Source organism: Linepithema humile, chromosome 4, assembly GCF_040581485.1.
Source record: "Linepithema humile isolate Giens D197 chromosome 4, Lhum_UNIL_v1.0, whole genome shotgun sequence".
NCBI classification, from domain to species: domain Eukaryota; kingdom Metazoa; phylum Arthropoda; class Insecta; order Hymenoptera; family Formicidae; genus Linepithema; species Linepithema humile.
The window spans coordinates 10,195,286-10,222,592 of NC_090131.1; the positions used below are offsets into that span (position 1 = coordinate 10,195,286).

The following is a 27,307-nucleotide window of genomic DNA, read 5'->3' on the forward strand; positions in this document are numbered from 1 at the left end:
GACATACACGGCAACAGAAATTAGCCGAAAATGATTTATTAAAATCAAGTAAATCGTTTAACCCTAAATTATCTCCTAATAGTGCAAGCAAAGAAAACAAAATTTGATACTTTTTATTATTTACGCATATAGTGATACCATAATTTTCTAAATAAATCAGTTCATTAATAATTGGTTTGAAAGACATTTTATTACCAAAGGTTTCACGATTCCCGCTATATACTAGTGCACCAAAAAAAATATTTTCTAAAGATGAAGCATAAACTTTTGATATACCTGCAATTGTATAATATAGACCTCCTAATTTATGTATAAATGCTGTTGAGCCCAAGGGATTTCCCGTTTCGAATATATCATAATATAATAACAAAGGCAGTATTATTTTATTATCAAATTTCGTAATTAAATTTTTCCATATATTTCCACAAAAAACACTAGATAAAGTTTTTTCTTCCGAAGATTCTGTTTCGATGTAACTTTTGATTGACATAAATATCTCAGGTAATTCTAAATATTGCTTTAGTGAATCCCGTAATGGAATAAATTGTCCTTCACACCTTTTTGATGTTACTGTTGTAAAATTGTTTTTATCTTGTAACGGTGCAGCCTGCAAGCTGCATCGTTACGGCTACGGACCGTCCATCGTCCGTAGCCCACCAAGGGCGCAAAGAGCGCCGATAAAACTTGTGTCAAAAACAACGGCGGTCAATTGCCGAAAAGACCCCCACACCCGACCGTTCCAAATTTCCGTTAGTGGGAGCCCGCCGCCGAAACCGCCGATGCTTGCCGATCCGAGTTCAGTCGGCTGCCAGCCGGGTATAAAAGAGGCCCGGCTGTACGTCTTCTGACCAGATCCCGTTCGCTGTTAGACAGCGAACATCACTCTACGAGCGTTCTCGTAGTCCGACCGAGCGTACTCGGATTCTATGCCTTTTCCAGCACATGAGTGTCCTCGTGTACCGCCGAGCGTCCTCGGTATTCTTGCTCCCGCATACAAGTATACTCGTACCCAGATAGCAAGTTGCCCGCAAGTTGCTATTAATTTGCTTGAAATTGCTTTATTAAAGTTGCCTTCAATATTGAGGAAAGCGGCTTCCGATTTTGTCTATTGGATTGTCGATTTTTATTGCTAGGAACAGTTACAAGCAACTTGATGGCAACAGTTGCCTTCTTACGAATCAGTCATATAATAGATTGTTGGAAATCATATGGCAACATGACGGAAATAGTTTCCACCTAAAATCTTAATTCCATTAGTTGCTAATAATCTGACGACAATTTGAAGGAAACCGTTGCCGTTAAAAAAAGACTCATCTGAGACATTGATTGTGTATCATGCAATATATATAGTGAAAATTACTAAAATGAGCAAATTTATTAATGTATCTGTGATTTGAGAGTCAATTCTGTATCATGAAATGTAGTGAAAATTACAGAAATAAAAAAAATTACTAAAAAGAAAATTTACTAAAAAGTATATAATCTTATTGTTTAATAAGTAATAAAATTGCTTACTTTTTGTAATTTTTACTACATTGCATGAATACAGAATACAAAATCGACTCCTAAATTACAGATGCATTCATTGCATACAGATGCATAAATTTGCTCATTTTTGTAATTTTTATTATGTTGCATGACACAATCAATATCCTGGTAAGATTTTGGTAGGCTATCAAGGTTATGCTTCACAATAATTAACCATAATTATATAATTGGATTCAAAAGTTTATTTAAAAAGTATCTTTTCAACATTCTTTTAGAATTTTCTTTATTAATGATTGCCCATATTCTGGGAAAATAAAATTTTTATAGCTATTATATATTTTATTGCTACCCAATTAAATAATAAGTGTCCTTACAAAATTGAATTAGACTTTCCAAACACTTTACAAAAAAAACAACACACTTATTGGCCAATCCAACACTATATAAATGAATATTTGTATCTACGCATTTTTTATATAAAATATATTTATGAAAATAAGAATGCACGTTAACAACATAAAAGAAACCGAAAATAAGAATGCACGTTAACAACATAAAAGAAACCGAAAAGATAACTTTAAGATAAAGATAACTTTATGAATCATTTGATGAGTGCTCATTTTCATCGCTGTCATTTTCTACGTCTGTAACGTTATGTTCATTTTCTGAATTTCTATTATCCCCGTCGTTATCATCATTTTCTGAATTTCTATTATCCCCGTTGTTATCATCATTATATAATGCATCTGCAGTTGCCTGCAAATTTGTCCGATTTCCTTGTACACCTGGATGTCTACCTCTGGCATTCCGGAATCGTTGTTTGGCAATTTTCAAGGATGCGACGATATTTTTTTGGAATTCTTCTCTGGTTGGTTTAGGATAATACCTATTTGACGCTACGGCTTCTGAAAAATAATCAATATTATAATCAATATTGTACACACAGTGGACTAACAAATATACACAAATATACATACGGTAAATCGCTTGACATAAAATTGTATTATAGAATGGGAATTTAATATCATTAATTCCCCACCATGTCATTTGTCCGGCTACTTGCATCGTTAAAGCTTCTTTTATACATTGATGCACGCTATCTTTTAATGTTATGCAGTTTAAAAATTTAAAGTACTGTACCTATAAACATACAAATTATTGCAATAAAAGTAAAAAAGGTTAATCAATAAAGAGATAAGTTAGTTACATGCTATTTAATATTCTGAATTATGTATATGTGTAAAAGAATAATTCCGCAAACGTTTCGATCTGTAATAAAGTTATTTTCGAATACGATGATAGAGTCATTTAGAAAATAAACATTAAAAATAAATAAATACAATATTAATTAAAACTGATTCTAACACGATTAACGATTCAAAACTGTCGAGGTATAAAACAAATTCTGAAGATATACAAATTATTACATAATATAAATTGAAATATACATCTATAAAGCAATTTCTTATGTGTATATTAAATATGAATTAATTTAATATTTACAACTTCTTCATAAACGGCGTTATCCTTTGTAAACATTTGTATTGCTTCTATTGTCGAAAATGGAAGAATTCGCGGCTTTGTAGGAATTATATTAATAACGTTGCAATCGATTTTTCGCTCTATTGTATTCAATCGTTCATTTGTTCTTCTGAAATTAATTGATTATAATTAGTAATATTAATAAACAATGTGTGTGAAGATACTAAGATAAATATTTAACGGTAATAGTCCATCTAATTGTTTTAATGATTAATATTTCATATTCATCAAAACTTTTAAATAGATTGAATGAAACAAGTATATGTTTTTCTGAGAACAAAAATCAAAAATATTATAGATTATGAGAAGTTTCAAATTAAAAAATGTTTAAAAAAAAATTATATATATAACGTAGTAAACATATTAATAAAGTATAATTAGAAGCATATATTCTGAAACCAATCAATGATATCAAAACGATAATAATGTTCAAAATATGTTAGTTATTCTTGCATTCCTTTATTTAGAATCATTCAGAATAAAAAAAGAATATTTCATTACTTATTTAGTCATATTTTTTCAAATATATTTTACAAATTTTTGCTCAGAAGCAAACTTGTAACGTTTAAAAATTTTTATGAACTATTTATTAAAAACTTTTAGAGAGAAAGTAAATATATATTATTCAAAACAGAGTTATTATCTATTTTCAATTTTAGTTTAAATAAGAAATTATATACGTACTGCATTTTATGCTGTAAGTCGTGAAGTATTTCAATTACTTGCGATATTTCATTTTTTTCTCTTGCTATTGGTGCATTATTTTCCAATTGTATTTGATGTGATGGTATAACTTTTTGAAGTGGTTCAATTGATACGGTATTTCCCAATTCTTGTATGTGATATGATTCTTGCACTAATGAATTTGCATTTTCAACATTTGATACAGGTTGACAACATGGTTGTAAATTGTGTAGCAACTGCATCTCATTCTCCAAAGGAATACTATGTGGATAAATGGGTGATGATGTAATATTTTCCGAAACTTCTTTATGTTGTATGTTATTCTTCATTAAATTTCTGTTTAATTCTTGAGTTATATGATGAAAACTGTTTCCATTAATGCCAGATTGTTGTGGTGATATACTTGTTGCATTATTCGCTTTAAATGATTGAAAGTTGTTAATAGTCTGTTGCTGTGCATTTTCTGTAAAATTGTCTGCTGCATTTTGTCCAGTATTATTAGAAACATTTTGTCCAGTAAGAGGTATTGGGTGATATGGTAATCGATGTTTTTGATTATACGTTAGTGTGTATGGAGTATTTTGATAGATCTTATCAGACATAATGCGTACCCTTGTACAGTTTGAATCCTTATTGAAATTAGAATTACACGGCACATTTTCATTATTCATAACATTATGGATATCTTGTAAAGTAGATGAAACTTTTTTCTTTGCTTTTTTTTCATTAATATACTTAGATTTTTTTTTAACCTTCACTCCTTTTTCGCTCGAAGTAGTTTCGAATCGATGTGGTTTTTTACATAATCTTTTTGGACGATGTATGGATCTAAAAACAAGACAAAAATTATCTAAACATTAATATTGTCAAGATAAACATAAAATAGTAATAATACTTTTTCTGTAACAGTAACTGTAATTGTAAAAAATTCCCACAATATTTTAATAAGCACAATATTTTGAGCGCAATATTCATCACGCTATATAAAGATTTGAACAAGCAACATGTATCAAATTCTTGCGAAATAAGTTTGTTAACGACGTGAAAATACATACATGAAAAGTATAAAATGTACATACATATACAATTACCTTTAAATATTTTAAAATGATCGATGTGATATGTGATGTGACAATTTTTTTATGCAAAAAATGTTTATAATCACTTTTGATAACAAAGTTTATTGTTATTTACATAAATACCATACTTTATAATTATATATATATAATTAATATATTATTATATATTATTATATATATTACTGATAATATATATTATTATTATATATATTATTATTATATATTATTGATAATCAATAAAAAAAGAAAATTTTTCTTTATTTTATAGCATTACTGCAACGATAAATTCGTCTTTTATTATATTATCTTGTATTACTTCATTATTAGAAAGACAACTAAAATAAGGCATTTTAAAACATTTAGCTTTGATATTTTTTAATGGAATAATATCATAATCATGAGCTAATCTAGAACACTTGTAAATACCGACGGAGGATGAGTTGATGCCAATATTGTTAAAATCTGTTACTCGTAGAAATTTTTTAATAACAATAAAAAAATTATTTTCACATTGTAAAATATTTTTTACGCAACATATATTTAAGTCTGATAAAATACAACAATCGTCTTGTTGACTAATACCAATTGTCATATCCAAAGTTTTTAAAAATTTGTACTGGTCATACATCCTAGAATTATTGTCAGCATAAGGTAATGGACCCTGCTCGTGTTTTTTCCACACTTTTATATAATCATTTTGTACAATAGACTTCCTTTTGCATTGTTCTTGCTCCGCACGCCTTGCAGCAATTTGTTGTAAGGAAAGATGTGGTTTTCTACACATTCTTTTGAAATTAATCATGCTGTTTTTATAAGGAAATGCTGAATAACTATCTAAAGGGCCAAATCGAAGTACATCTTCGATTAAATGTAGAATTCCATGTATATTGTATGATAAAAAAGTTGGGCCATAAATGTCTTCAGAAAGCAACACAAATTTCTTTATAGTTATTTCAGAAAAAACTAGATTTCTATTTGTATTATATACCGACGAAACAAGAATGCGCATGGAAATATGGAAAAGTAAAAAATGATTATATATACGTAATCTTTAATAACTCCTTTAAAACATACTATTCCAACATATAACATAATTTGACGCCACTGGGTAGCTTTAAATTGGTCACAGTCAACAAACGATTCAACGCGGCGTGCAAATTCTCGTGGACAATATTTCGATAGAACCTTCAACCGATTTGAAATAATTTCGATTTGAATTCCTGATAATTTAGTCCCGAGTAGAAATCTGTCATGGAATACCAGATGTCTGAATAGTATCTATTCAGAAAGTGTCGTGGCATTCCCTAATAAGTAATGTTAGCCGGGCTCTAAGGAGGACTCTAAGCAGTTTTCCTTTGTTCGAGATAGGGTTTTCCCTAAATGTATCAAGACTGGAAGTCTAGTCAGTGGTTGGTCGGAAAATGATCCAAAATGCCTTGACTAAAAATACTGATGGGAAACTGACAGGGCACTAGGCCCCTTTCAGTGTTTTCAGTCAAGGCATTTCGGGCCATTTTCCGACCAACCACTGACTAGATTTCCAGTCTTGATACACTTAGGGAAAACCCTATCTCGAACTAAATGACGCTAAGTGAATAAGATTATGCATATTGCGTAGCTATTCATACATTCATTACATTTTACACAATTACATATATTTTGTACGTATTATATTTTATACAATTATATTTTATGCATATTTTATAACATTAATTATATTTTATAGAACATTGATTATATATATATTTTTTTAATTTTCACAATTATTTTATATAATTTTTTATAAATGAAGAAGTGGCATAACGTATGATTTTTTTTCCCCCGTTACGCTGCTAACAAGGACATCCAAACGTACCATTTTTGATTTAATTTTATGTAATCCACACATTATTTTTTTGGATCTTTCTTCATTATCTACAATTTCCCATTGTTTTAATTTTTTAGAAGAAAAAGGATAAGCATACATGGAACTTTTGATCTTCATCAATCTTCCCACAATTATAATATCATTTATTTCTTTCATTGATGGAATGTACATATCTGTAATTTTAACTACTTTATCATTATGAAGCAATATTGTATTGTTAGGTTCTTTAGTAGAGAGGACAACATTTTTCCATTTTAACTTTTTTACTAAAACATCCCCAGATGACAAGATTCGTCCAAATTTTTCGATAGTAATAGTTGGTGGTGGATTTTTTTTAACCGAATCAATCGACCACAATTCACTGTACCTATGACACAGTTGTGCTAATGGATGTTTACCACTGCGAATTTTTTGTTTGATTTTTTTAATAGCATTTTCAAACGGAAATGCAGTGATCTCACTTAATGAGCAACTTAAATTTTTTGCATCGTCAGCCAAGTGAATGAGATTGTGCATATTCAAAATTTGTGAAGCTGATCCATAAAAATTACGAGCAGTTAATACAAAAATTCGCAAGTATGTTTTAGCTTTCGCATTATATTTTAAAGCCAATTCTTTACTGCAAAGAATTCTGCACGCAGCATGAAATAAAAGAAAATGCCGGTATAATAATTTAGGCAGAATACCTTTTAAAATAACAGGGCCACTATATAATAGAAAAAATCGAAATTCTGTTGCCTTCCATTTCAAAATATCCACTAGCGATCTTGTAGTTCGTTGAAATTCCACTGGTATTTGAGATTGAAGGGCAAGCAATCGCCGAGAAATTTCGAGTCTACCTTGCACGCCTAATTTTACGTTGGAATTACTTTGAATCCAATAATCTAATAATAATTTTTTCATTACACCCAAGCAACAAAGATGCATGAAATCTAGCACAAAATGAAAAATCATATCAATTGTTGGTATAGTAATTAAAGGTGTTTTACAAATGTGATGTTCCGGATTTTCTTCGAGTCGAAATGATAAATCTGTTCTTTCTGCACAGTCAATTTCCGGATAAATCATTGTCTTATTTGAACATTTCGTTTCATGAAGAGCAACTCGTTTTCCACGAACAACGCATCGTTCGCAAGCATAATATCCTCCATGTCCTTTTATGCCCTTAATAAACGAACGAGCTGGCCTGTCACAGACAAAACACATGACGTTGATTTTAAAAATTTGATTTTCTAAAACTATGTTATTCGTTTGTAATTCATTAATCTCTTCGATAAATTTTTGTAAATATAACTTCAAATCATTTGGTTTCTTATCACCTGCATAGATTGCTACAGGGAATGGCTCATATAAATCTGGCTCAAATTGAACTTTGCACATGATTGGCCATAACTGAAGAGCGCTTGATTTATATGGCGATGTTCCATCGATACCAAATATAAGATTTAACGTATTATTTGCATGAAGTTTTACATTAATACATTTACGAAGTCCTTCGGCTATACTAAAATAAACAAATTCTGCTGTAGTTTGGCCACGACTTAATGGGAATTGTTCTATGTTAAATCGGACAGAGTTTGTTCTCAGAAAAGTTTTAGCTGATATAGGCAGAGTAGGAAGCAAACGATTTCTTAATATTTTTAATAAAGCATCCAAAACGATATGCGGGATGTTATTTTGAATGGCCCATGCTCGTAATTCCATTATTTCCTTTACTTCTACGTCATCTTCGATTTCATCGTCACTTGTAGTTTCGTCGTTTATTTCGTCTTCTTTTTCCGATTCTAAATAAAATTCTTGTTCATTATGAACTTCTATTTCGACATTATTTTTTTCAATCATTTCGTCTTCTTCACGTTGTTGCTCTATTTCCATTTCGTCTTCATTACTTATGTCTGCGTCATCTTGTTGTTCTATTTCCATTTCTATTCTGTTTTCTTCTTCATCTTCTACTTCTTCTTGACAATCCGTATTTTGAATATTATCCTCTGTGAAAGATTAAAATAATAAAAAAAAGTATTAAAATGCTCTTTATTGACATTTATGGAGAGATTTAACATTTTTTCCACAATAAAAGATCGTATTTTTTTAATAATTTTTAATCACAGTTTTATCGAGATCCCTTTATATATATAACACTATAAATAATAAATATATTAACATCATTACTTACTTTCTTGAATTTTATATAAAGCACGTTTGCGTCTCATTCGCATTTTTGCCGTATACTTTATTCTATCCATTTTTATGATAGACTATGAAACAAAAAAGTAAAAAGTAATAAGTAGTAGATAGTACGTAGAAGTAAAAAAAAATAAATAACACGAACACAATTATAATATAATTAAACCTTGATGTTAATTTACTATTTTCTAGATTTGCAATGCAAAAGTTTCAGTCCTTTATAAACGACAAAAAATAATAATTTCAGATTACGTTCACGGATGTTAAATACAGTTTCACACTGCACTTGAAGTTAATCGTATCTCTTAATACACTCTGAATATGTATAAATATTTAGCGCCTTCAACATCCGTGAATGTAACCAAAAATTATTATTTTTTTTTATAAAGTGAATCAGTGAAAATGTTACTATAATGGAAACAATAAAATAGGATTTCACTAAGATTCACTGAGTATTTCACCAATATTCAGTAGAAACACTTATTTTTTGTTTTTTATCATAAAACTTACTGTGATTATGGTCAATGAAAATAAAATTTCGCTATAAAATCAGTACTTTATCTATTGGTAATGCTGATTTTGTATTTACTGCGATACCATATTGTATAAACGCCTCTATGTAGAGGGACAAATTAGGCAGAATGGTTATTGACTTTGATAGATGTTTTTAGAAAAGTTTAAATAAAGAGGATTGAAGATCACAGATTGAAGACGGCGCAATCGTTCGTTAGCTTTCGAAGTAAGTAGTGTACTGAGAACTAAATATTCCGGGTGCTGATCGAAGCGAGCGTGTTTTACCGAAGTGTGTCTAATACAAGGCGTGTGTCTAATACGAGGTAAGTAGTTTTAATATCAAACGATTATTTTTTTTCCTCTTGTACTACATAACATCCAGCAATTATTATAGTCATAATCGATTACCAATTTTACAACAGAAGACGATTAATAATCGATTGCAATTATTTTCTATTTTTTTTTGTATGCTGGTAATTGACTATGATAACGAAAGCATGTTAACCTTAAAATCAATTGACATATAAAATACATGTTTTATCTCATGTGTAAAAGTTTTCGTGAAGGTAAAAGAAATTTTGACTGAAAATAATGGCAACTCGAAAACATCACAGCCAACATCATCCATACGCTACACCCTCTAAACGTTCTAAAGTAAGTTGTGAAATTCTAATATAAATAATATTTAATATTCATTTCATTAAGTTTTGACTTAAATGTGTTATTAAAGCTGATGGATACTGAACGCCATTATCAAATTATCGAGTTCCACGAAGAAAATTGTCTCCAAAAAATTGTGGATGTTGTACCAACTAGTTGGATTACATACGACATAAAATCATGTAGGCTCGTTTCACCATTTCCGGAGAACTTGAAAATGAAAAAAGATCGTGATTTCTTACACCATCTTGTGCGAACAAAATCCAATCCTCTGCAGAGTTGGAGAAAATGGCCAATTATTATACGAGGCGATTCAAGTAAAAAACATTACACATTAACTAACAAAAAATTTTATAATTTATTTTTTTCAACATTTTAACAATAAAAAATTATTGATAATTATAATAATTAAAAAAAATAATACGTACAACAATTTAGGTAATAAGTGTTGCAAAATTATATTTTCAACATATGTTGCATAATAGGAAACATAATTAAAAAAAAATTAATAAAAAGTAAAAATAACTAAAATAATAAGTAAAATAATTTGCTATTATATTTTCAGATAACTACACTGATGCATTAGACAAAATTAAAAAATTAAAAACTAAAAAATACGCTTATACAACAGATTGCGAGAAACATGCTGAAGAAAAAGCATTAAAAACATTTAATGCAATAAAGAAAAAAAATTTTAAAGACAACGAAAAATTGGGAAAAAAACTATTGTCCCAAGTTCCCCAGCTGGACGATGAAGAGGACGATTTAGAGTTGAATGAAACTAACAGTTAGTTATAAGAAAAAAAATATTCGTCCACAAATTTTATGTTCTATAAATGTCCATTATTTTTGCAGGTTTAAAAGATTCAAGTAAAGATAGCAGCGAAAGCGATTCCGAAAATTTCCAAAGAACTACTACTTTTCCTGAGGCAGTAATAGAAAACAAAAAATCATCTACAAAATCAAAAGAAGATAATCTGTCATCATTATCAAAAAATGATGATATTTCTGACAATGAATTGTATATTGCTGAATCACCGAGTTGTAATTATAATGCAATTATTCTATTATTTTGTTACAATATTAATTTTTTTTATATTAATTTTAGTTATACTATTTTTATTTATAGTCCATCAATCAAAAACCCAAAAACCCACTGATAACTTATCTGCTCCAGATACTTCAAAAAAAATTTTGAATGGTACGTATAAAATGAAATATACTTGTAATTACTCTCTTGTAATCACTTTATTTAAATAATATTTATTTTTAAGGCATTAACGATATAATATCAATGCAAAGAAAATTAACTCTGCAAATCACATCGATGGCAAATGAAATAAGAGACGTAAAAGAGATATTACGCGTTAGAAATATCAATCAAGATGATGATTGTATAATAACCTTTACTGATTTCATGGAGAAATACGAGTTAAACATGCCTTTTAGTGCTTTAGAAGACTTTCAAGAATTTGATAATCGTCTCAAAATTGAAAAAAATTTTCAGTTGGAATTCGTGAGCATTAATATCATAAAAATTAAAGAAACTATTAGATAACTATTTTTTATTAACACAAATTTAGTCTTTGAGTGAAAATGTATTTTATTCATATTTCAGAAGCGATCCATCTATGTAACAATAGATAGGGATAATAGTGTGTCAAAAATGTTGACAAGTATTTTGAGAAAACTTGTCAAAAGAGTAGTTATGTGCCAGTATACGTGCCTTAAGCAACAGGGCACTAAACTAATATTTAAAGATACAGTGACTTGCCGTTGTATCATCGGTAATATAATTAATTTGTTCCGATTCTGACAAAAAATCTTTCTAAATTATTAATTGTAGACGACTGTGCTTAATAATTATTGTTATTAAATGCAATGTATTATTTCAGATATTGTATTTAAAACATATAACAAGGATCAAGAAAATCCAGTAGTGACAGAAAAATCTTTCTTTACTTGTCTAGGTAACGTAATCTCTAATGCGAAGGATTGGGAAGGCCAACGTACTGCAAGAAAGCAGAGTAAAGAATAAAAGAAAATGTTATTTTTATTTATTGTGTTAAAAATTAATTTTGAATTTATAAGTTTAATTTTAAGAATAAAAGATTTTATAAGTGTTACATTTAAGAAAACTTAAAAAATGAAATAAAACTCTAAATAAAATAAATATTTTAATATTTAAAAAAGTTGAAGTTGTTTTGTGTTTACTGTACCAAAATTTAAAGAAATGTTTCTATATATCCAAAAACCGATTTAAAAAAAACTGCCCAGAGCCAGTCCAGAACTGACCAGAACTGATTAGTAAAACTGCCCAGTTTTCGAAGAGGCCAGTCGTAACTTTTATGGCTGGAACCACGCCTGCTTTCCTTATCAGTGCCTGTCCAGACATCAGGAAAAACTATCAAAAATCCTACCAGTTCCTAATCATGATTTCTACTCGGGGTATTTTTCGTATAAGTCCCGCGTAACCATGTCAAAGTTAATTTTTTCATTACTCCTAGACAACACAGATGCATATATTCAAAGACAACATCTTTAACCATATTGAAAGATAAATAAGATAATGGACTTGAGCCTTTATGATGCTCCTGATCTATTTGTTGTTTGTATTCTTCATTTGTGCGTTGTGTATGCTCAACACCTCTAAGTACCATATATCTTCCAATACTAAACCCGTTAACTGTGCATTTTGAGCATGGACTGGAAGAACAGTGACCTTTATGTCCTAAAATAAATGCTCTAGCTGGCGCATCTGCGATAAAGCATCGTAATTTTATTAAGAATTTTTTATTTTTAAAGATAATTCCACCTTCATTAAAAATTTCATGTAAATCGGAGTTACAATACTGGAAAAACTCTTCTGCACTGTTAGGTTTTTTTGGACCTTTATATATGCCTACAGTTTCTGGAATAGATTTTGGAATATTACCAATTCTGCATTGAATTGGCCAAATATCATGTTTCCCACTTTTATATAATTTTGCACCATCCGTACTAATATCAATTTCGAGAATTTCGGGAATCAATGACAAATTTACATATTCAAGGGTTTGAGCCAGACATTTCTTTACCCCAATATGTAAATATTCTCCTGGCTCAATTTCATATAAAATTGAACGAATGTGTGGTGTGAAGAGCAATGTTCGGATATCTTTGGGTAAAAATGTTAAGCAACTATGACTTCTTAAAACTGTTAAAATACGGTTACCCAAAATGTGATTTGCATCAACTAGAACAACTGCTAAGTTTTTCTGAAAAATTACTTTATTATTTGTATTCATAACTTCAATCCTATCTACATTGTTTATACATGAATGAAGAGAATATTTATTTGCAGCAAGTTGTGCAATTGGAGCAAAAATTTCTTGTACAAAATAATTTTCGTTGCAGTCTTCAAAATTTTGAGGTTTTATAATATATTCTTTAACATTTTGAGATTCTATATTTTCAGCAAAGTTTTCAAGCGAAATATTTACAGGACTACTATCTATCAAAAGTGATTTTTTAACACTAATTGCTTTTTTTATCATTTGTTTCTGATGGGCTAATCTTAACCTTTGTTGCTTTTCTGATACGGCATGAAGAGACTTGTAGTAGCGCGAATTGTTAGTTTCCAATTGAATTTGCTTCATTTTTAAATTTGAATTAGATCCAGATTATTTACACTGCGAAAAAATTAAAATAAATAGGTACATGTAATTAACATACAACTTCTTGTTCAGTGAATGCATATAAATTGTTGTAAAACTTTAGGAACGAAATTTAAGCGCATAATCTTTTATATTGTAATATTTTCTATTATATAATGAAAGTTTTAAAATAGAAAAGTGCAAAAAAATTTCCAAGCATAGGACTAAACCACATAAAATAAAGTTTTTATTCAATAAAGTCATTGTATTACAATGTGACTTTATTACCAATGCTTTAATAAAAATGTTTGAATCTTTTATTCATACTACTGGACATTTAGATGTATCACTAAAAATCAAAATACAGTGAATCATATTGGAAACTCACTTCGCTGGTATTCTAGTAATCAAACAGCTACGATATATAAAGTTTATATAAAAAAAAATATCGAAGAACATGTATGTACATACATGCGTGCAGGAAGAAACAGAAGAATAATGGAAACAATTAAATAGTGCAAGATTAATTTGATAAATTATAAATAATTAAAATTTCTTTAAATGTATTTTTCTCATTAATTAAGTTTATGCAAATATGCACTACTTTAAAATGTTCCACATATGCATCAGTTTAAAATTAAAAAGTTTTTAAGATTATTGATTGAAAAATTGACATTGAGTATACTAACAGAACAGAATTTGTAATGTGTTATTTCCATTTTGTAATATAAATACATATACAAATAATTAAAAAATATTTAATTTTTTAAATAAAATAATTATCAAATAATTACCACTAAATTTACTTATATAAAGATTCTGTTCTATTAGATCTTTGTTAATCTTTAATCCAAATTTCATAAAAATCCATTGAAATTTGTCATATAAAATACATTCTCTTCCTAGAGTATATTTTTCATGCATTTAATCAATATAAAAATGTTTGTTTAGATACTTAAGTCTAAGTTTTTAAATTAAAATTACTTTTTATATGCAATATGATAAAAAATATTATAAATAAAATAAAATAGTATGATAAATATGATAAACATAAAATAGAAAATTTAAACATTTTTTAATTCCATGCAACTAAATTTTCACTTTAATGATACAGTCTTTTTAGAAACAAAGATTGATTATTTTAAAATATGACTCTTTCATTTGGCTCCATTTATAAAATATGTTGCTATAATAAAGTTTGAATAAATATTTCTTATTGTTATTTGTTTTACATTGTTCAAGTAACACATGTAACAAAAAATTTAATGAAACTGTTCGCGAGCAGCAGTGCGAACCTTCTAGAAGCATCAAGGCCTTGTCGAAGGACATAGTCAGCCGGTAATTGTTGATGCTGATGATCAAAACATTGGCCTACGTGACAAACAGCATTGTTTGCACAGCAACGACGTTCGCACTGCTGGTCGCTCCTGATAGGCCTAATTAGATCGCGAGATCTATTGACAATTGTCATTCGTGGATCCGTCTCCTTTTCGTTAGAAAAGGACCAACGTTCCGGAGCGCGCTCCGAACGAGAGACCATCCAGTCGAATGCGGGAAACGTGCGAGCGAGTATTAAGTCGGTCCTCTAAAAGTTAATAAGGAGGTGTGGGAGTCAGAACGGAGTCCGCGCGATTACGGGTCTTCGCGATCCGCGTAAAATGTACGTGGTAATTAAGTGACTTTGCTCATTAAAGGTCTTCACGTCAATTGTCGTTCAGTCTGATTTTACCGGCACCTATCAGTCACAAGCTGATTAGTGTTCCGAGCCGTCGGTGTGATAACGAACCAAGATTCGCTCCCCGAGCTATCGGAGGCGTACTCGTGAACAGAAACAGTCTAAATTTTTTAATAATCTGTATTTAATTTTAACACTATTATTACTTTAAGATTCAATGTTTCTTTTGAAATATTTATGAATATAATTTAGAAGATACAAAATCTTTAACAATAACATATTTTAACTAATAATGGGCTCTTTTTATAAAATAATTTTAATTACAGAGCAGTATATTAAGAGTTAAAAGCTAGAACTCAAATACATTAATGTTTTATTTTAATTTTTATTAATTAATTTATATTAATTAATTTGTATTTGCAAGTAATTTTTATTTTTATTAATTAATTTGTATTAATTTGTTAAATTGAGCACCAAGATCTAGCTTAGACTCTTAATACACTACTTCATAATTTAAATTACTAAACTTTTAATCAATATATATGTTACGTCCTGTACGGACCTTTCCCTTGCACAAGTTTCTCACGACCAGTCGGGAAAATTCAAAGAAACGTTCCGAAAATATTATTTTAATGATTTAAGATCCCGAATGTACCATAATAATCTTTTAGGCCTTCAATCAAAAATTTGTCGAGATAAGACACGCGACTGCGATAGTAGACTTTGAATTTTCGCCGACAGAAAAGCCGACGGAACGATATACATGTCATTCGAGCAATCCATTTATTAATCTTCAAACAACCTTTTTTATCTTATTTTTATTAACAACCCCTCGGAAGGAATGTCTCCCTTCCAGAACTCAAAATTTCGAGTATAAAAGGAAGACACCCACCCGTGAAAGCAGCAGTTTTTAGTTAGAGAGTCAGCCAGTTAGTAGAAAGAGGCTTTTAGTATTACCCGAACAGTTTAAATATTGGGACTTAGAAACAATTCGCAACATTTTTAAGTGACTGTAAGAGTTTGTAATAAAATAGATTCAGTAAAGTGTCTGTTAAAACTATTCGATCTCTTTTCTTGTGTACAACCTACACCCTACCTAACACCCAACCACCCAGTTATCTCTCTGAATCAGCACTCAGAACTATTTGCTCCGGTGCGGACCACCGCACGTTGTACTTGGTTTCTGTATCCCCGCTAATCGTGGTGCGGACCACCGCACGCTTTTAGCCTGGAATTTTCAGATTGACGACATTATCCTTCATGCCCAAATCTAAGACGCGACGTGGGGGAGTAAAATACCGTGCGCGCCAATTACTTCTCCAGTACACGAGACCGGTTACGGAAGACAATTCAGAATACATCGGTGTTCAAAGAAATTATTTTGACTACGAATGCGAGGATCTGTGCAACGCCTCCGATCAGTTTTCCCGGCGCGAAGGATATAACGCTCATCGGCCGTGACCCTTCACTCTCATCCCCCTCAGCTGCAATCAGACTCCGATCGACCCAGTGCGGATACCACTAACTGACCCCAGGAGGATCAAGTACACCTCAAGGCCGACTACACCTGGACTTTAGGATTGGAGATCTAAATACATTTCGAAGACATCCAAGTAGTAAGTCTAATTTTCACAATCATCTCTCTTTCTTTCACCTCTCTCTCTCTCTCAAACACCTCTCCTTTTGAAAATTGCACGAGGTTCCGCCCTTGGTAAAAGGAGTTAATTCTCTTGACCAGAAAAGGGAACCACGAACGATTGGTTGAGGCCTCTAACAAGGTAATATCGATCTTTACGATCGTTGACCTGTTCTCAGCCAAGGAAAATCGTTCGGCTCGCACGGTCGCCTCTCCTCATACCGACCAGCGAGCAAGCACCACAAATTTATACTTTTATTGTTGCGTCCGTCCGTATACCTGACCCGCCCCTTTCCCTCCGGGTTAGGACGTAACATATACACAAGTAAAAAGAGTAAGAGAATCAATCTTTCAAATATCTTTTCTAAAAATTACTCACTATTTTCGACTGAAGCAAAATTGAAATACAAATTTTTTTTGTTACTTTATTCATTTATTCTCCTCATTGTAATTTCAATTTTTTCATCGACAATAATTGAATGTTGTCTAATATTTTAAATATTTTCGTAGATTCTACCAATTACTTTTAATTTGTAATCAATTAATCCAAAAACATAATATAGAGCAAAATAAATAAAATATTTCAACTAAATATTATTTCATAACATTTAATGCAATTTAATATAATTTAATAAAAAGAATTAATAGTGCAAAAATACTGTCGTAGTGAGAGTTTATAGAAAATTTTTTTGAATGTGAATTATAATGTACAATATATTTATACTTACCGCATCGCAGTAAAACTTTTTTCGAGAAATGATATCAAAAAACGACAATGCTAAATTTATGGTTGCGTTCCGTTTTGCGCATAGCACGCATCGTTCGTATCGCTAATGCTTAGCGCATTGGCTGCGTTTTGTTTCATTATGCGCATGATACATGCTTTGAAACGGAACGATATTGAACGCATTAGAAGCGGAAAATCAAAATGGATTCCACAATAAATTGCGCTATCAATGTGACAATGTTTTTAATTGATGAAATGAGTGACAGTAATAGTAGTGAATCATCAATGACTCTTCCATTATGACTCTTCCTATTTTGACACTTTTTACAATATCGCTATCAATCGCCATATGCAATTACGCAATCGCATGGAACGCATAAGCTGCTGCAACTCAAACTTGAGGTAGCTGATGCGTGTATTATGCGCTACAGGTGGTGGGGATCTAGGGAATTCTAAGCGCTGTTCATGCGCGCATTGAGTGAAACGGAACGTTTTCTATGTAATTCGTGCGCATAATGTGCGAAACGGAACGCAACCTATATCTATTATATAGTATATTATACATATATAGTAGTAAATAAACCGTGATACACTGCCAATTTTAAATCTGAAATTATTTAAAATAAATGCACAATTAACATATAAAATATTATTTAATAATCAATCCTACGGAAAATATGTGACTTACTTACATTATTCGCACTGATTATTCTTATGGCCGGAGCACAGACTTTTGCATAAAGCATAACGCATAAGCATAAGGAAATTGATTGGTCCATTTCCTTATGCATTTGCTTATGCTTATATATAGACCAATCAATTTCCTTATGCTTATGCGTTATGCTTTATGTAAAAGCTTGTGCTCTCGGCTTTAGAGTTAGAGGTTATTGTGCGTCTTGCGACGTAGTAGTGTACTGCCGAGTCAGACTTTGTTATTCTTCTTTCTTCTAATGATATCTGCTCTCAAAATGAGAGTCCTCAACATTTCACGTATTAGATACGCATAGAAGACACAATTGTGCCGAAATTGTTAAAATGTTGTATAATAAAGAACAGCGAGAAACGGATTACGCACGTGCACGCACGCGAGACCGGAAGAAACAATGCTGCCAACGATCTGGGCTGCGGGCGGCAACGCGCACATCATGCCGCCCGCAGCCAATAACGCGCTCTTTTTAGTCCAAATGTAAAAATTAATATCTCGCTTATTATTGCTCAAATCGCAAAACTGTAAAGGATTTTTCTACTCGGTTTAACCTACTCTACCTGTATAAGAAAGGTGTTTTATCATGTCGGGGACACTCTGTATACAGGGTGATTCAAAATAACCTGATGTCCTCGCAATGCCATATTCTTGAGCGAATTCTGAGACGATTTTTCCTTTTACAAAATTTTGTCCGAAGTTTAGTTTTCGACTTATAATTGAAAATAGTTTACTACTTACGAGTCCGATACAACGGACAGACAGGGACGGGCAATGCGTCATGAGACGATAGTAAACACTTGACAGTCTCATTATACGTTGCGCGTCCCTGCCTGCCCGTTGTACCGAACTCGTAAATTGCTACCTATTTTCAATTATAACTCGAAAACTAAGCTTCGGACAAAATTTTGTAAAAGGAAAAATCGTCACAGAATTCGCTCAAGAATATGGCATTGCAAGGACATCTGGTTATTTTGAATCACCCTGTATATGTATAGATATTTTTTTTTATTATGTGTATATATATATATATATATATATATATATATATATATATATATATATATATATATATATTTAAATAAATATCCATTAAGGTCCGCGCGCTTATAATGCATTTACTACGGTACATGAAGGGCAGCTCGGCCCATTTAACAGCATTGAGAGAAGATGTAAATTACGTCTTGCGTTTCCGTGAGACACTAAGTTTCATCCATATATTCCCAGTATTACAATCACTGAGCGGCTAAGGCTGTGTCCGAAATTGACTGCCGGTATTGAAAATCTGTAATATACGTAACGTGAAATATAGATTTTTAGTACTGGCAGTAATTTTGGAATGCAGCCTAAATAGTATCGAATGTGATTAGTTTTTCAAATTATTATTAAATTTGAATTATTATTAAATTATTATTAAATTTAAAGATAAAAATATTAATTATTATTTATGGCAATACTCCTTAGTGAGAAATACAAATCGAAAAAATGTCTATTAAATATCTATTATGTCTATTAAACGTTTTTCCATTCACTCAACGGAAATGTGAAATAAATATTTTACAAAAACGATTTCCAACAGATTGTAATAATTTTTATGACAATAAATGTGCTACAGCATTTCCGCTTGTTTGCGCAGGCAATCGTTGTCTGCATAATGCCTTTAGTTTGACCTAAACAAAATTATTATTGTCTCGATAATAGCAATATGATGACAACTGAAGAGAAACTTGTGTCAAGCAATCATTTTCCTTTTTGTACCAAAGACGCTTTTGCTATCTGGGGTATACCCGCCGAGCGTACTTGGCTCCTCTAGGCACCGATCTTCGTATAGCGGGCATTCCCGTGCACCAAGCCAGATTGCCATTCTACTCTCGCCTTCGTACGAGCGTTCTCGTACTCCCGCCGAGCGTAATCGGCATCCTAATCCTTATATCGCGTTTATTCGCCGGGATTTCAAATCATAATCCGTCCGGCAGACAAAACCGCGTCGACCAATCCGCGCCGCCGAATAGTCCGCATCGATCTATTATCGAACAGACTCGCGATACTCGACGAACGCACTCACCGACCAGCGCTCCGTCGTGTGCCAACCGTTGCGACACGATCGCCCGCGCTTGCGCTCTCGCCGATCGCACTAGGACGCCTCACGTCAAACTATTATACTATTGCATAAATAATTATTCCGCCATTACATAAATAATTATTTCACCGTCGCCTTATAGTTGTTTCACCGTCGCCTTTACATTTATTTCACGCTGCTTGAATAATTATTTCGCCGTCGCTCTCAAATTATTTCACCGTCGCCTTTACATTTATTTCACGCTACTTGTATACTTATTTCACGCCGCTTCAATAATTATTTCGCCGTTGCTTAATAATTATTTCACCGTGATTATTCTACCGATCGCACCGATCCTTTGTTACTTATTTCACCGTTGCTTTATACTGATTTCACCGATACTTTTATATTTATTTCACGCTGCTTAAATAATTATTCAGCCGTTGCTTAATAATTATTTCACCGTTGCTTGTATATTCTTTTGCATCACAATCGTACAGCTCATTTATACAAATCTCGCTACCTACATCGCAATCATACATCGCATGTACACACACAGTCATCGAACATACTTAATTGAATAAATACGTCTTCTAATTTATTATTAACCAAACGCGTACATTCTTTGACACACCCCCAATCGACCAAATCTGGATTCCGGCGAGCTATACCGCGCCCGAAAAGCTCACACGGTTTCAATCTGTAGAATTATCAAACATTTCTCCTAGAAGAAATTTTTGCGGATGTACAAGCCATTTAGATTTTTTGAAAAATTGTAAACGTTTGTATTCTGTCGAATATTTCTCGAAAGGCCTTATATCAAAGACATTATCAAGCACTTTACAAATATTACTATCATTAGAAAAAGATGTTTCAGATTATAATTTACATTTAATGTACGATAGTAAATCTTGCACAAGTTGTGAACAATCATCAACTAAAGTTTGCACAATATTCCTTGTTCGCTATTCGACTCGGTCTCGACGGTTTCTGGGACTTGGAGTGCCTTCGCGATAGTTAGAACAGTTTGCCGCTGCTATCTCTCGGCCGTACAGAAAACGAATAAAAAATAACTCCCGTATGGTCGTTAACACAATTTTATTGATTCGGGCGTTGTGTAATAAATACAAGCCTTATAATTCGTACTCGTTAGACCGCAATAATTGTTAATTTAGGTGACTAACTACACGCGGGATAGTTCCCGTGTAACGTCCGTACCGCGCGTGCTAAACGGGTTAACGTTCGCAAATGGAAAATGAGCTCTCTTCTCGCCTCTCGCGAACAGGAGGTCTCCCTCCCGGCCCCGACCCTTGTCGCCCAGCTCCTCAATCCGCCGGAGCGCGAGTGTCGGTCCGGAAGAAGACGTCTCTCAAGCGCCTCGCGCAGATCCCGCAAAGCACTGGAAGGCCCACGGAAAGTTCCGGAAGCCCGGTGATGCGCAATACAGGCGCGAAGTGCAAACATTCCTAGTAATCGAGCTGTTACTATATAACCTTGCAATAAATTTCAATATTATATCATCGACTGTCTGTATATTTGTAACATTTCTATCATCGGCATTAGATTTGTTATTAATAATATTATTTGAATTAGTATTACTTGAAGACGCATCAGTAATATGAACAGTATTACTTGAAGATGATGAATCAGTATAAATAGTTGTAAATTGTTTAGTAAATGTAGGTAATGCATCACTATGACACAGTTCCTTATGTGAAGTATTAAAATGTTTCTTTAAAGATTCAATATTAATGTATTTCCTGAAACACGTAGGAAAACCACATTGAAAACTTTCTTTATAAGGACGAGTTGCCTTCATATGTTTTATTACATTTTTGATACTTTGAAATTGTCTATGACAAATAGTATAAAGCATTTTTAAAAGAAAAAAATTAATGCTCTTCATAAAATTATCAATAAACAAATAAAAAAATTTAATGTTTATAACTTACAATTAGTGTACACTTTAGAATACACTTGAGAATATGAAAACAAAAATTTAACATACTATACTAACATACTATATTAGAAATTGCAAAGTAAAATAACTATTTAGAAATTTTTTTAATCACATCACAAATCACAGGAATTTTGTTATCTCCATGTAATTCTATATCAAAAACACTTCTCTCAAATAAATACCAGATGTGTTCTGTCGCTGATGGATACTTCAAGTCCAAAATGATGAAAACCATAAAACAAATTTCTACGGCTTTCCACAGTGTTTTAACCTTATAAGAGACGTCGATTCTGACAAAAATTGTTTCAATCTCTGTTAGAGAAGGTCCAACGATAAGAATAAAAAGCTGCAAAATCAAATTAAATTTTTTAAGCCATTTCCTTTTTTTTTCTATTTCTTCTTCTATGTCACTAGGAATCTGAAATAATATTGTTGCGCCCAAATTTTTTCGTCGCTGATGCTGCATGCAGTCAGCTGAGAGACCGATCAATATTATCGATCATTCAACGGTTTGAGAAGCTGTTTCTTAGCAACTTTTTAATGTCGCGTTATAAATAATGTCTCCATAATATTGTTTATATTATATTGGTTTTATATATTAGGACCTTGAATAAGTTCTCGCTGTTTTTTTTGTTAAAAAAAACATTAATTTAAAATATAAGGCTTACAATAACTTTACTCAAAGTATTGTCCATCATTAGAGACCACTTTCTCCCATCTTTCTGGCAGTAATTGAATCCCCCGTCGAAAAAACGATTCATCTTTTGACGCAATCCATGAATCGACCCATTTTTCGGTTTCTTCGAAAGAATGGAAGCGCTGCTCGCTCAAACCATGCGCCATCGACCGAAACAAGTGGTAATCCGAGGGGGCTATGTCCGGTGAATACAGCGGGTGAGGTAGAACTTCCCATTGAAGCGTTTCCAGGTAAGTTTTGACTGGTTTTGCCACATGTGGCCGAGCATTGTCATGTAACAAAATGACTTTGTCGTGTCTCTGCCCGTATAGTGGCCGCTTTTCTTTTAGAGCTCGACTCAAACGCATCATCTGAAGTCGATAGCGAGCTCCCGTGATAGTTTCATTAGGTTTAAGCAGCTCATAATAAATTACGCCCTGCTGATCCCACCAAATGCAGAGCAGAAGTTTCGAACCATGGATATTCGGCTTTGCCGACGATGTTGATGCATGGCCGGGCTTACCCCACGATTTTCTACGCTTAGGATTATCGTAGTGTATCCACTTTTCATCTCCAGTGATGATACGGTGCAGAAAACCTTTTCTTTTATGCCGTTGAAGCAGCAATTCACACATGAGAAAACGTCGTTCAACGTCTCTCGGCTTCAACTCATACGGCACCCAATGTCCTTGCTTTTGGATCATTCCTAACGCTTTTAAACGTTTTGAAACTGTTGACGCATCTACTTGCAATGTTTTCCCGAGCTCTACTAGCGTCTGACATGGATCTAGATCAAGCAATGCCTCCAATTCTTCGTCTTCAAACTTTGTCGGTGCTCCAGAACGTTCTTTATCTTCAAGGTCAAAGTCATTATTTTTAAAGCGCCTAAACCAGTCTCTGCATGTCGTATTCGACAGAGCATTGTCACCATATGTTTCAACAAGAATTCTGTGTGCTTCAGCTGCAGATTTCTTTTGAATAAAGCAGTGCAATAAAATTCCCCGCAAAAACACTTTATTTGGCACAAAAGTAGACATTTTCGCAATAGGTAATTAAACACGTGGTTGACACTGTGGTAAACTGTATCTACTAGAATTTGAGGTTACATATAGTACTACTTAGCTGATGCGTTTCCGTACGAAATTCCATGCACAGAGTGCCGCTACGCCATCTTTTAAGAAACAGCGAGAACTTATTCAAGGACCTATATTATTACACAATATGCGATTTTCAGCTTCTTTATTATTTTGTAGGCATTGCCTAGACTATACTGCATGCGTACACCAAATTTCAAACAATTTTAACAAAAGTTGGTCAAATTACGACGATTTATATCTTAAAATCTTATTTAATTTGAGGATAAAAATCTTTCAGTTTTTTATTTTTATTAATAAAAATAAGCATCGAACAAAAAAAACTGCAAATAGAAAAAATTCCGTCTCGTCATTCTCTACAAGTCTATATTTAAAAAAAATGGGTGAAGTTCCGATTAGCGAAACCCTCCGATTTTTTTGAAACTCCACTATTTTATGTAGTTTGGTGCGCTGATTACAAATGTGATAATGAAAATCGCCGACTAGGTCATTTTCAAGGTCAAAACAAGGTCAGAAAAAGTGAAAAAATATAACTTTTTTGAGATTATTTCGAGAAATATTGATGTAACAAAAAAATGTTTCAAATAAAAGTTGTAGTTTTTGTAAAAATACATCTTATATGTCCTATGCATTTTTTGTGTAAACTGATAATTTTTGAGAAAATTGACGTTAAAGATTAAAAACTTTGGCAAACAGGTAGGACAAAAAACGGTGGGGTTCGGGGGGACAAAAAAAGGGGAATTCGGGGGGGCGAAGCCCCCCCGAAGTCCGGGGGAACAAAGGGCACAGGCGGGGAGGGGGGTGCAGGGGGGAGGGACAGAGCCCCTCCCATTACACTTCCATTTTGTATCTCTCATCGCGCATTTCTTTCAGCATAGATTCTATTTTATGTGCCATTTCTCGTTCTTCAGATGTTATCGGACTTGTTGATAGATTAAGGGCCGAAAAAGTTACGTATACTAACATTATTACGTTAAATGGATTTAATTGAACCATTCTGAAAAATATAACAATTAAATATTTCTCCTTATTTGTGTACAAAAAAATAATACTTTATAGTGAATTTGCTGTTCTTTTTTTGATGCTGTTTTATATATTGTTTTTTCGTAATCACTAACAAGCGCACAACTTTAAAGCGTAATATGCACTGACGGGATATGACAACGCGCTGCGCTATAAATGCACTCAAAATGCGACTATAAAAGTGTAAAATAGAGGGGATGTTTTGGCAACAACTTTAGTGAACTTTGTTCTTTGATCAGAACATTTTTCCGAATGTTTCATAACATACTAATCTTTATTTCTAATTTTATTTGTCTTATCAATTACACATGCACGACAAACATCGATTACACAAGCGGCACAAACGATGCGTTATGCATATATATGCATATATCGCAGCGCGACGCATATAGTGCGACATTGACAGTTCATTTCTGAAAGATGCAATTTTGAAATATAATAAAATCATATATGGTTGTATTCAGCGTAAAAAATGCTACAACTTTTGTCATAACAAAAATTTTGAAATTTGTAAAAATAATAAGAAGGGGTGAGGGTAAATTAAAAAATATAAAATTTTTTAAAAATCGAGCTACGCGGTTATAAAGCTCATAAAAGACCATGCAACTTTTATTCGAAACATTTTTTGATATCTCTTACAGTTTTGATGATATTCAGTCAAAACCAAAAAAACCGTTTTAGCTTGTAGGGGTTGTTTCAACCCTAAACGTGTGAGAAAGCACATAAAAAAAATACGTGTCTCTTATTTTGAGCTACTTTACAACATATTTAAAGCTCGTCAAAATTGGAAGGGGACACTTGGGTCCCTTTCCTTGTTAGAAAAAAATATTTTCCATTTTTATCCATGTTGCCAAATTCTTTTTAATGAACACAGTATAAATTGTAATTTTAAAAACCATATTTATATTCTTGATACGATCATAGATCAGTTTAACACGCGTTTCAACGATCTTTTTACGCTTTGAAACGATTTAATTTTATTTGAAAATTCTCTTACCGTACAGATTGAAGAACAAAGTTTGCAATATCAGGAGAAACTTTGTACTTTGCAAAATAATTTTTCTTTGAAATCGCGGCCAGAAAAAGGTATAGAATTTTTCAAAATTTTAGATAAATTAGTATATCCCAATTTACGAAACTTTGGTCTTCGTATTTTTTCTATGTTTGGATCCACATACCTATGCGAATGCTCATTTTCTAAAATGAAATATAGAAAAACAGATAAACGTTCTAGTTTAAATGATGCGACATTATCTTCATTGATGCGAACCAGTTCATCAAGTATCGATGTAGATATTGCATCAATTGTTCATTCTCATAAAAAGCCAAGAAAATTTAATTAAGAAAATCTTATATCTTTTTTTTTAATTAAAAATTTATTATTTTTATCTTTAGTGGAGTAGGCCTACTGGGGAAACTACTTGAAAAAAAAAAACGCGTCAGCAATAGTACCTCATGAGTGACGTGGAAATCTATTGAAATATTTTCACTTAATAAATTTAAAAATAAAAAATTTATTTTTAATTAATTTTTAAAAATTTTAATAAATAGGAAGAAGAACCCACTCATAATCGGATAGTGCCGCTCCTAACGCTCGGCGGCCCTAGCGGCTGCGTCGCGCGCGGTAAAGAGAGGAAAGGAGGCGTATACCACGGAAATCGGCTGAAATGTTCAGACTAATTCCGAGCACTGACCTAGGAGATGCAGTCGTTACTAATCACAAAGGAAGGGCCTACGTTGGAATAATCAACGCAACAGAAGAGGATTACAATATAGAAATCCCGACCGTAGAACTTAAAGAGATAGAACTATATACTACCACGTGCTCACTACAGATTGTAAGCAAACTCGACAAAGATCTTCCTAGTCTTGAGAATGACGAAATCAAGACTCGACACGTAATGTCAATTACTCACCAGAACTCCAACGTCGAAACTTGCGGTGAAACAATAAAAGGTTTACTGCGGTTAGACCACCTAAATCGAAAAGAGAACATTCATGTGAATAAATTAATCTACGATAACAGTAATCTTTTCTGGCTTCCCACGGATAAACTACACAGTACAAATGTCCTTACTCACAAAATCCCGACCATAAATGAC

General features: G+C 32.2%; 3 protein-coding genes and 1 long non-coding RNA gene across 6 annotated transcripts; 1 reads left to right on the forward strand and 3 right to left on the reverse strand.

Annotated features, from left to right (window-relative positions):
• Window positions 1-1,707: 1,707 nt before the first annotated feature.
• On the reverse strand, window positions 1,708-4,496 carry LOC136999222 (uncharacterized). 2 transcript variants are annotated; one of them, XM_067352710.1, is made up of 5 exons: window positions 4,326-4,496; window positions 3,715-4,132; window positions 2,992-3,139; window positions 2,466-2,628; window positions 1,708-2,393 (listed from the first exon to the last, which is right to left on the reverse strand). In XM_067352710.1, the coding sequence occupies exons 2-5, from the start codon at window positions 4,041-4,043 to the stop codon at window positions 2,083-2,085; spliced, it is 951 nt and encodes a 316-aa protein (XP_067208811.1). In that variant the 5' UTR covers window positions 4,044-4,132; window positions 4,326-4,496; the 3' UTR covers window positions 1,708-2,082. The 2 variants fall into 2 exon arrangements, with proteins under 2 accessions (XP_067208811.1, XP_067208812.1); XM_067352711.1 differs by having other exon boundaries at window positions 3,715-3,975; window positions 4,326-4,495.
• Window positions 4,497-6,443: 1,947 nt separating this feature from the next.
• On the reverse strand, window positions 6,444-10,093 carry LOC105670122 (probable inactive protein kinase DDB_G0270444). 2 transcript variants are annotated; one of them, XM_067352709.1, is made up of 3 exons: window positions 8,834-8,951; window positions 7,980-8,648; window positions 7,755-7,846 (listed from the first exon to the last, which is right to left on the reverse strand). In XM_067352709.1, the coding sequence occupies exons 1-3, from the start codon at window positions 8,901-8,903 to the stop codon at window positions 7,818-7,820; spliced, it is 768 nt and encodes a 255-aa protein (XP_067208810.1). In that variant the 5' UTR covers window positions 8,904-8,951; the 3' UTR covers window positions 7,755-7,817. The 2 variants fall into 2 exon arrangements, with proteins under 2 accessions (XP_067208809.1, XP_067208810.1); XM_067352708.1 differs by having other exon boundaries at window positions 6,444-8,648; window positions 8,834-10,093.
• Window positions 9,890-12,190, forward strand: LOC105669116 (uncharacterized). The gene is made up of 8 exons (XM_012361891.2): window positions 9,890-10,011; window positions 10,088-10,334; window positions 10,583-10,804; window positions 10,873-11,061; window positions 11,147-11,218; window positions 11,292-11,533; window positions 11,636-11,804; window positions 11,913-12,190. Exons 1-8 carry the CDS (start codon window positions 9,949-9,951, stop codon window positions 12,053-12,055), a joined length of 1,347 nt encoding a protein of 448 aa, XP_012217314.2. The 5' UTR covers window positions 9,890-9,948; the 3' UTR covers window positions 12,056-12,190.
• Window positions 12,191-13,442: 1,252 nt separating this feature from the next.
• Window positions 13,443-18,870, reverse strand: LOC136999223 (uncharacterized). Its single transcript, XR_010889599.1, has 2 exons — window positions 17,692-18,870; window positions 13,443-13,688 (listed from the first exon to the last, which is right to left on the reverse strand). It is a non-coding gene; the product is annotated as an uncharacterized lncRNA (long non-coding RNA).
• Window positions 18,871-27,307: the final 8,437 nt, after the last annotated feature.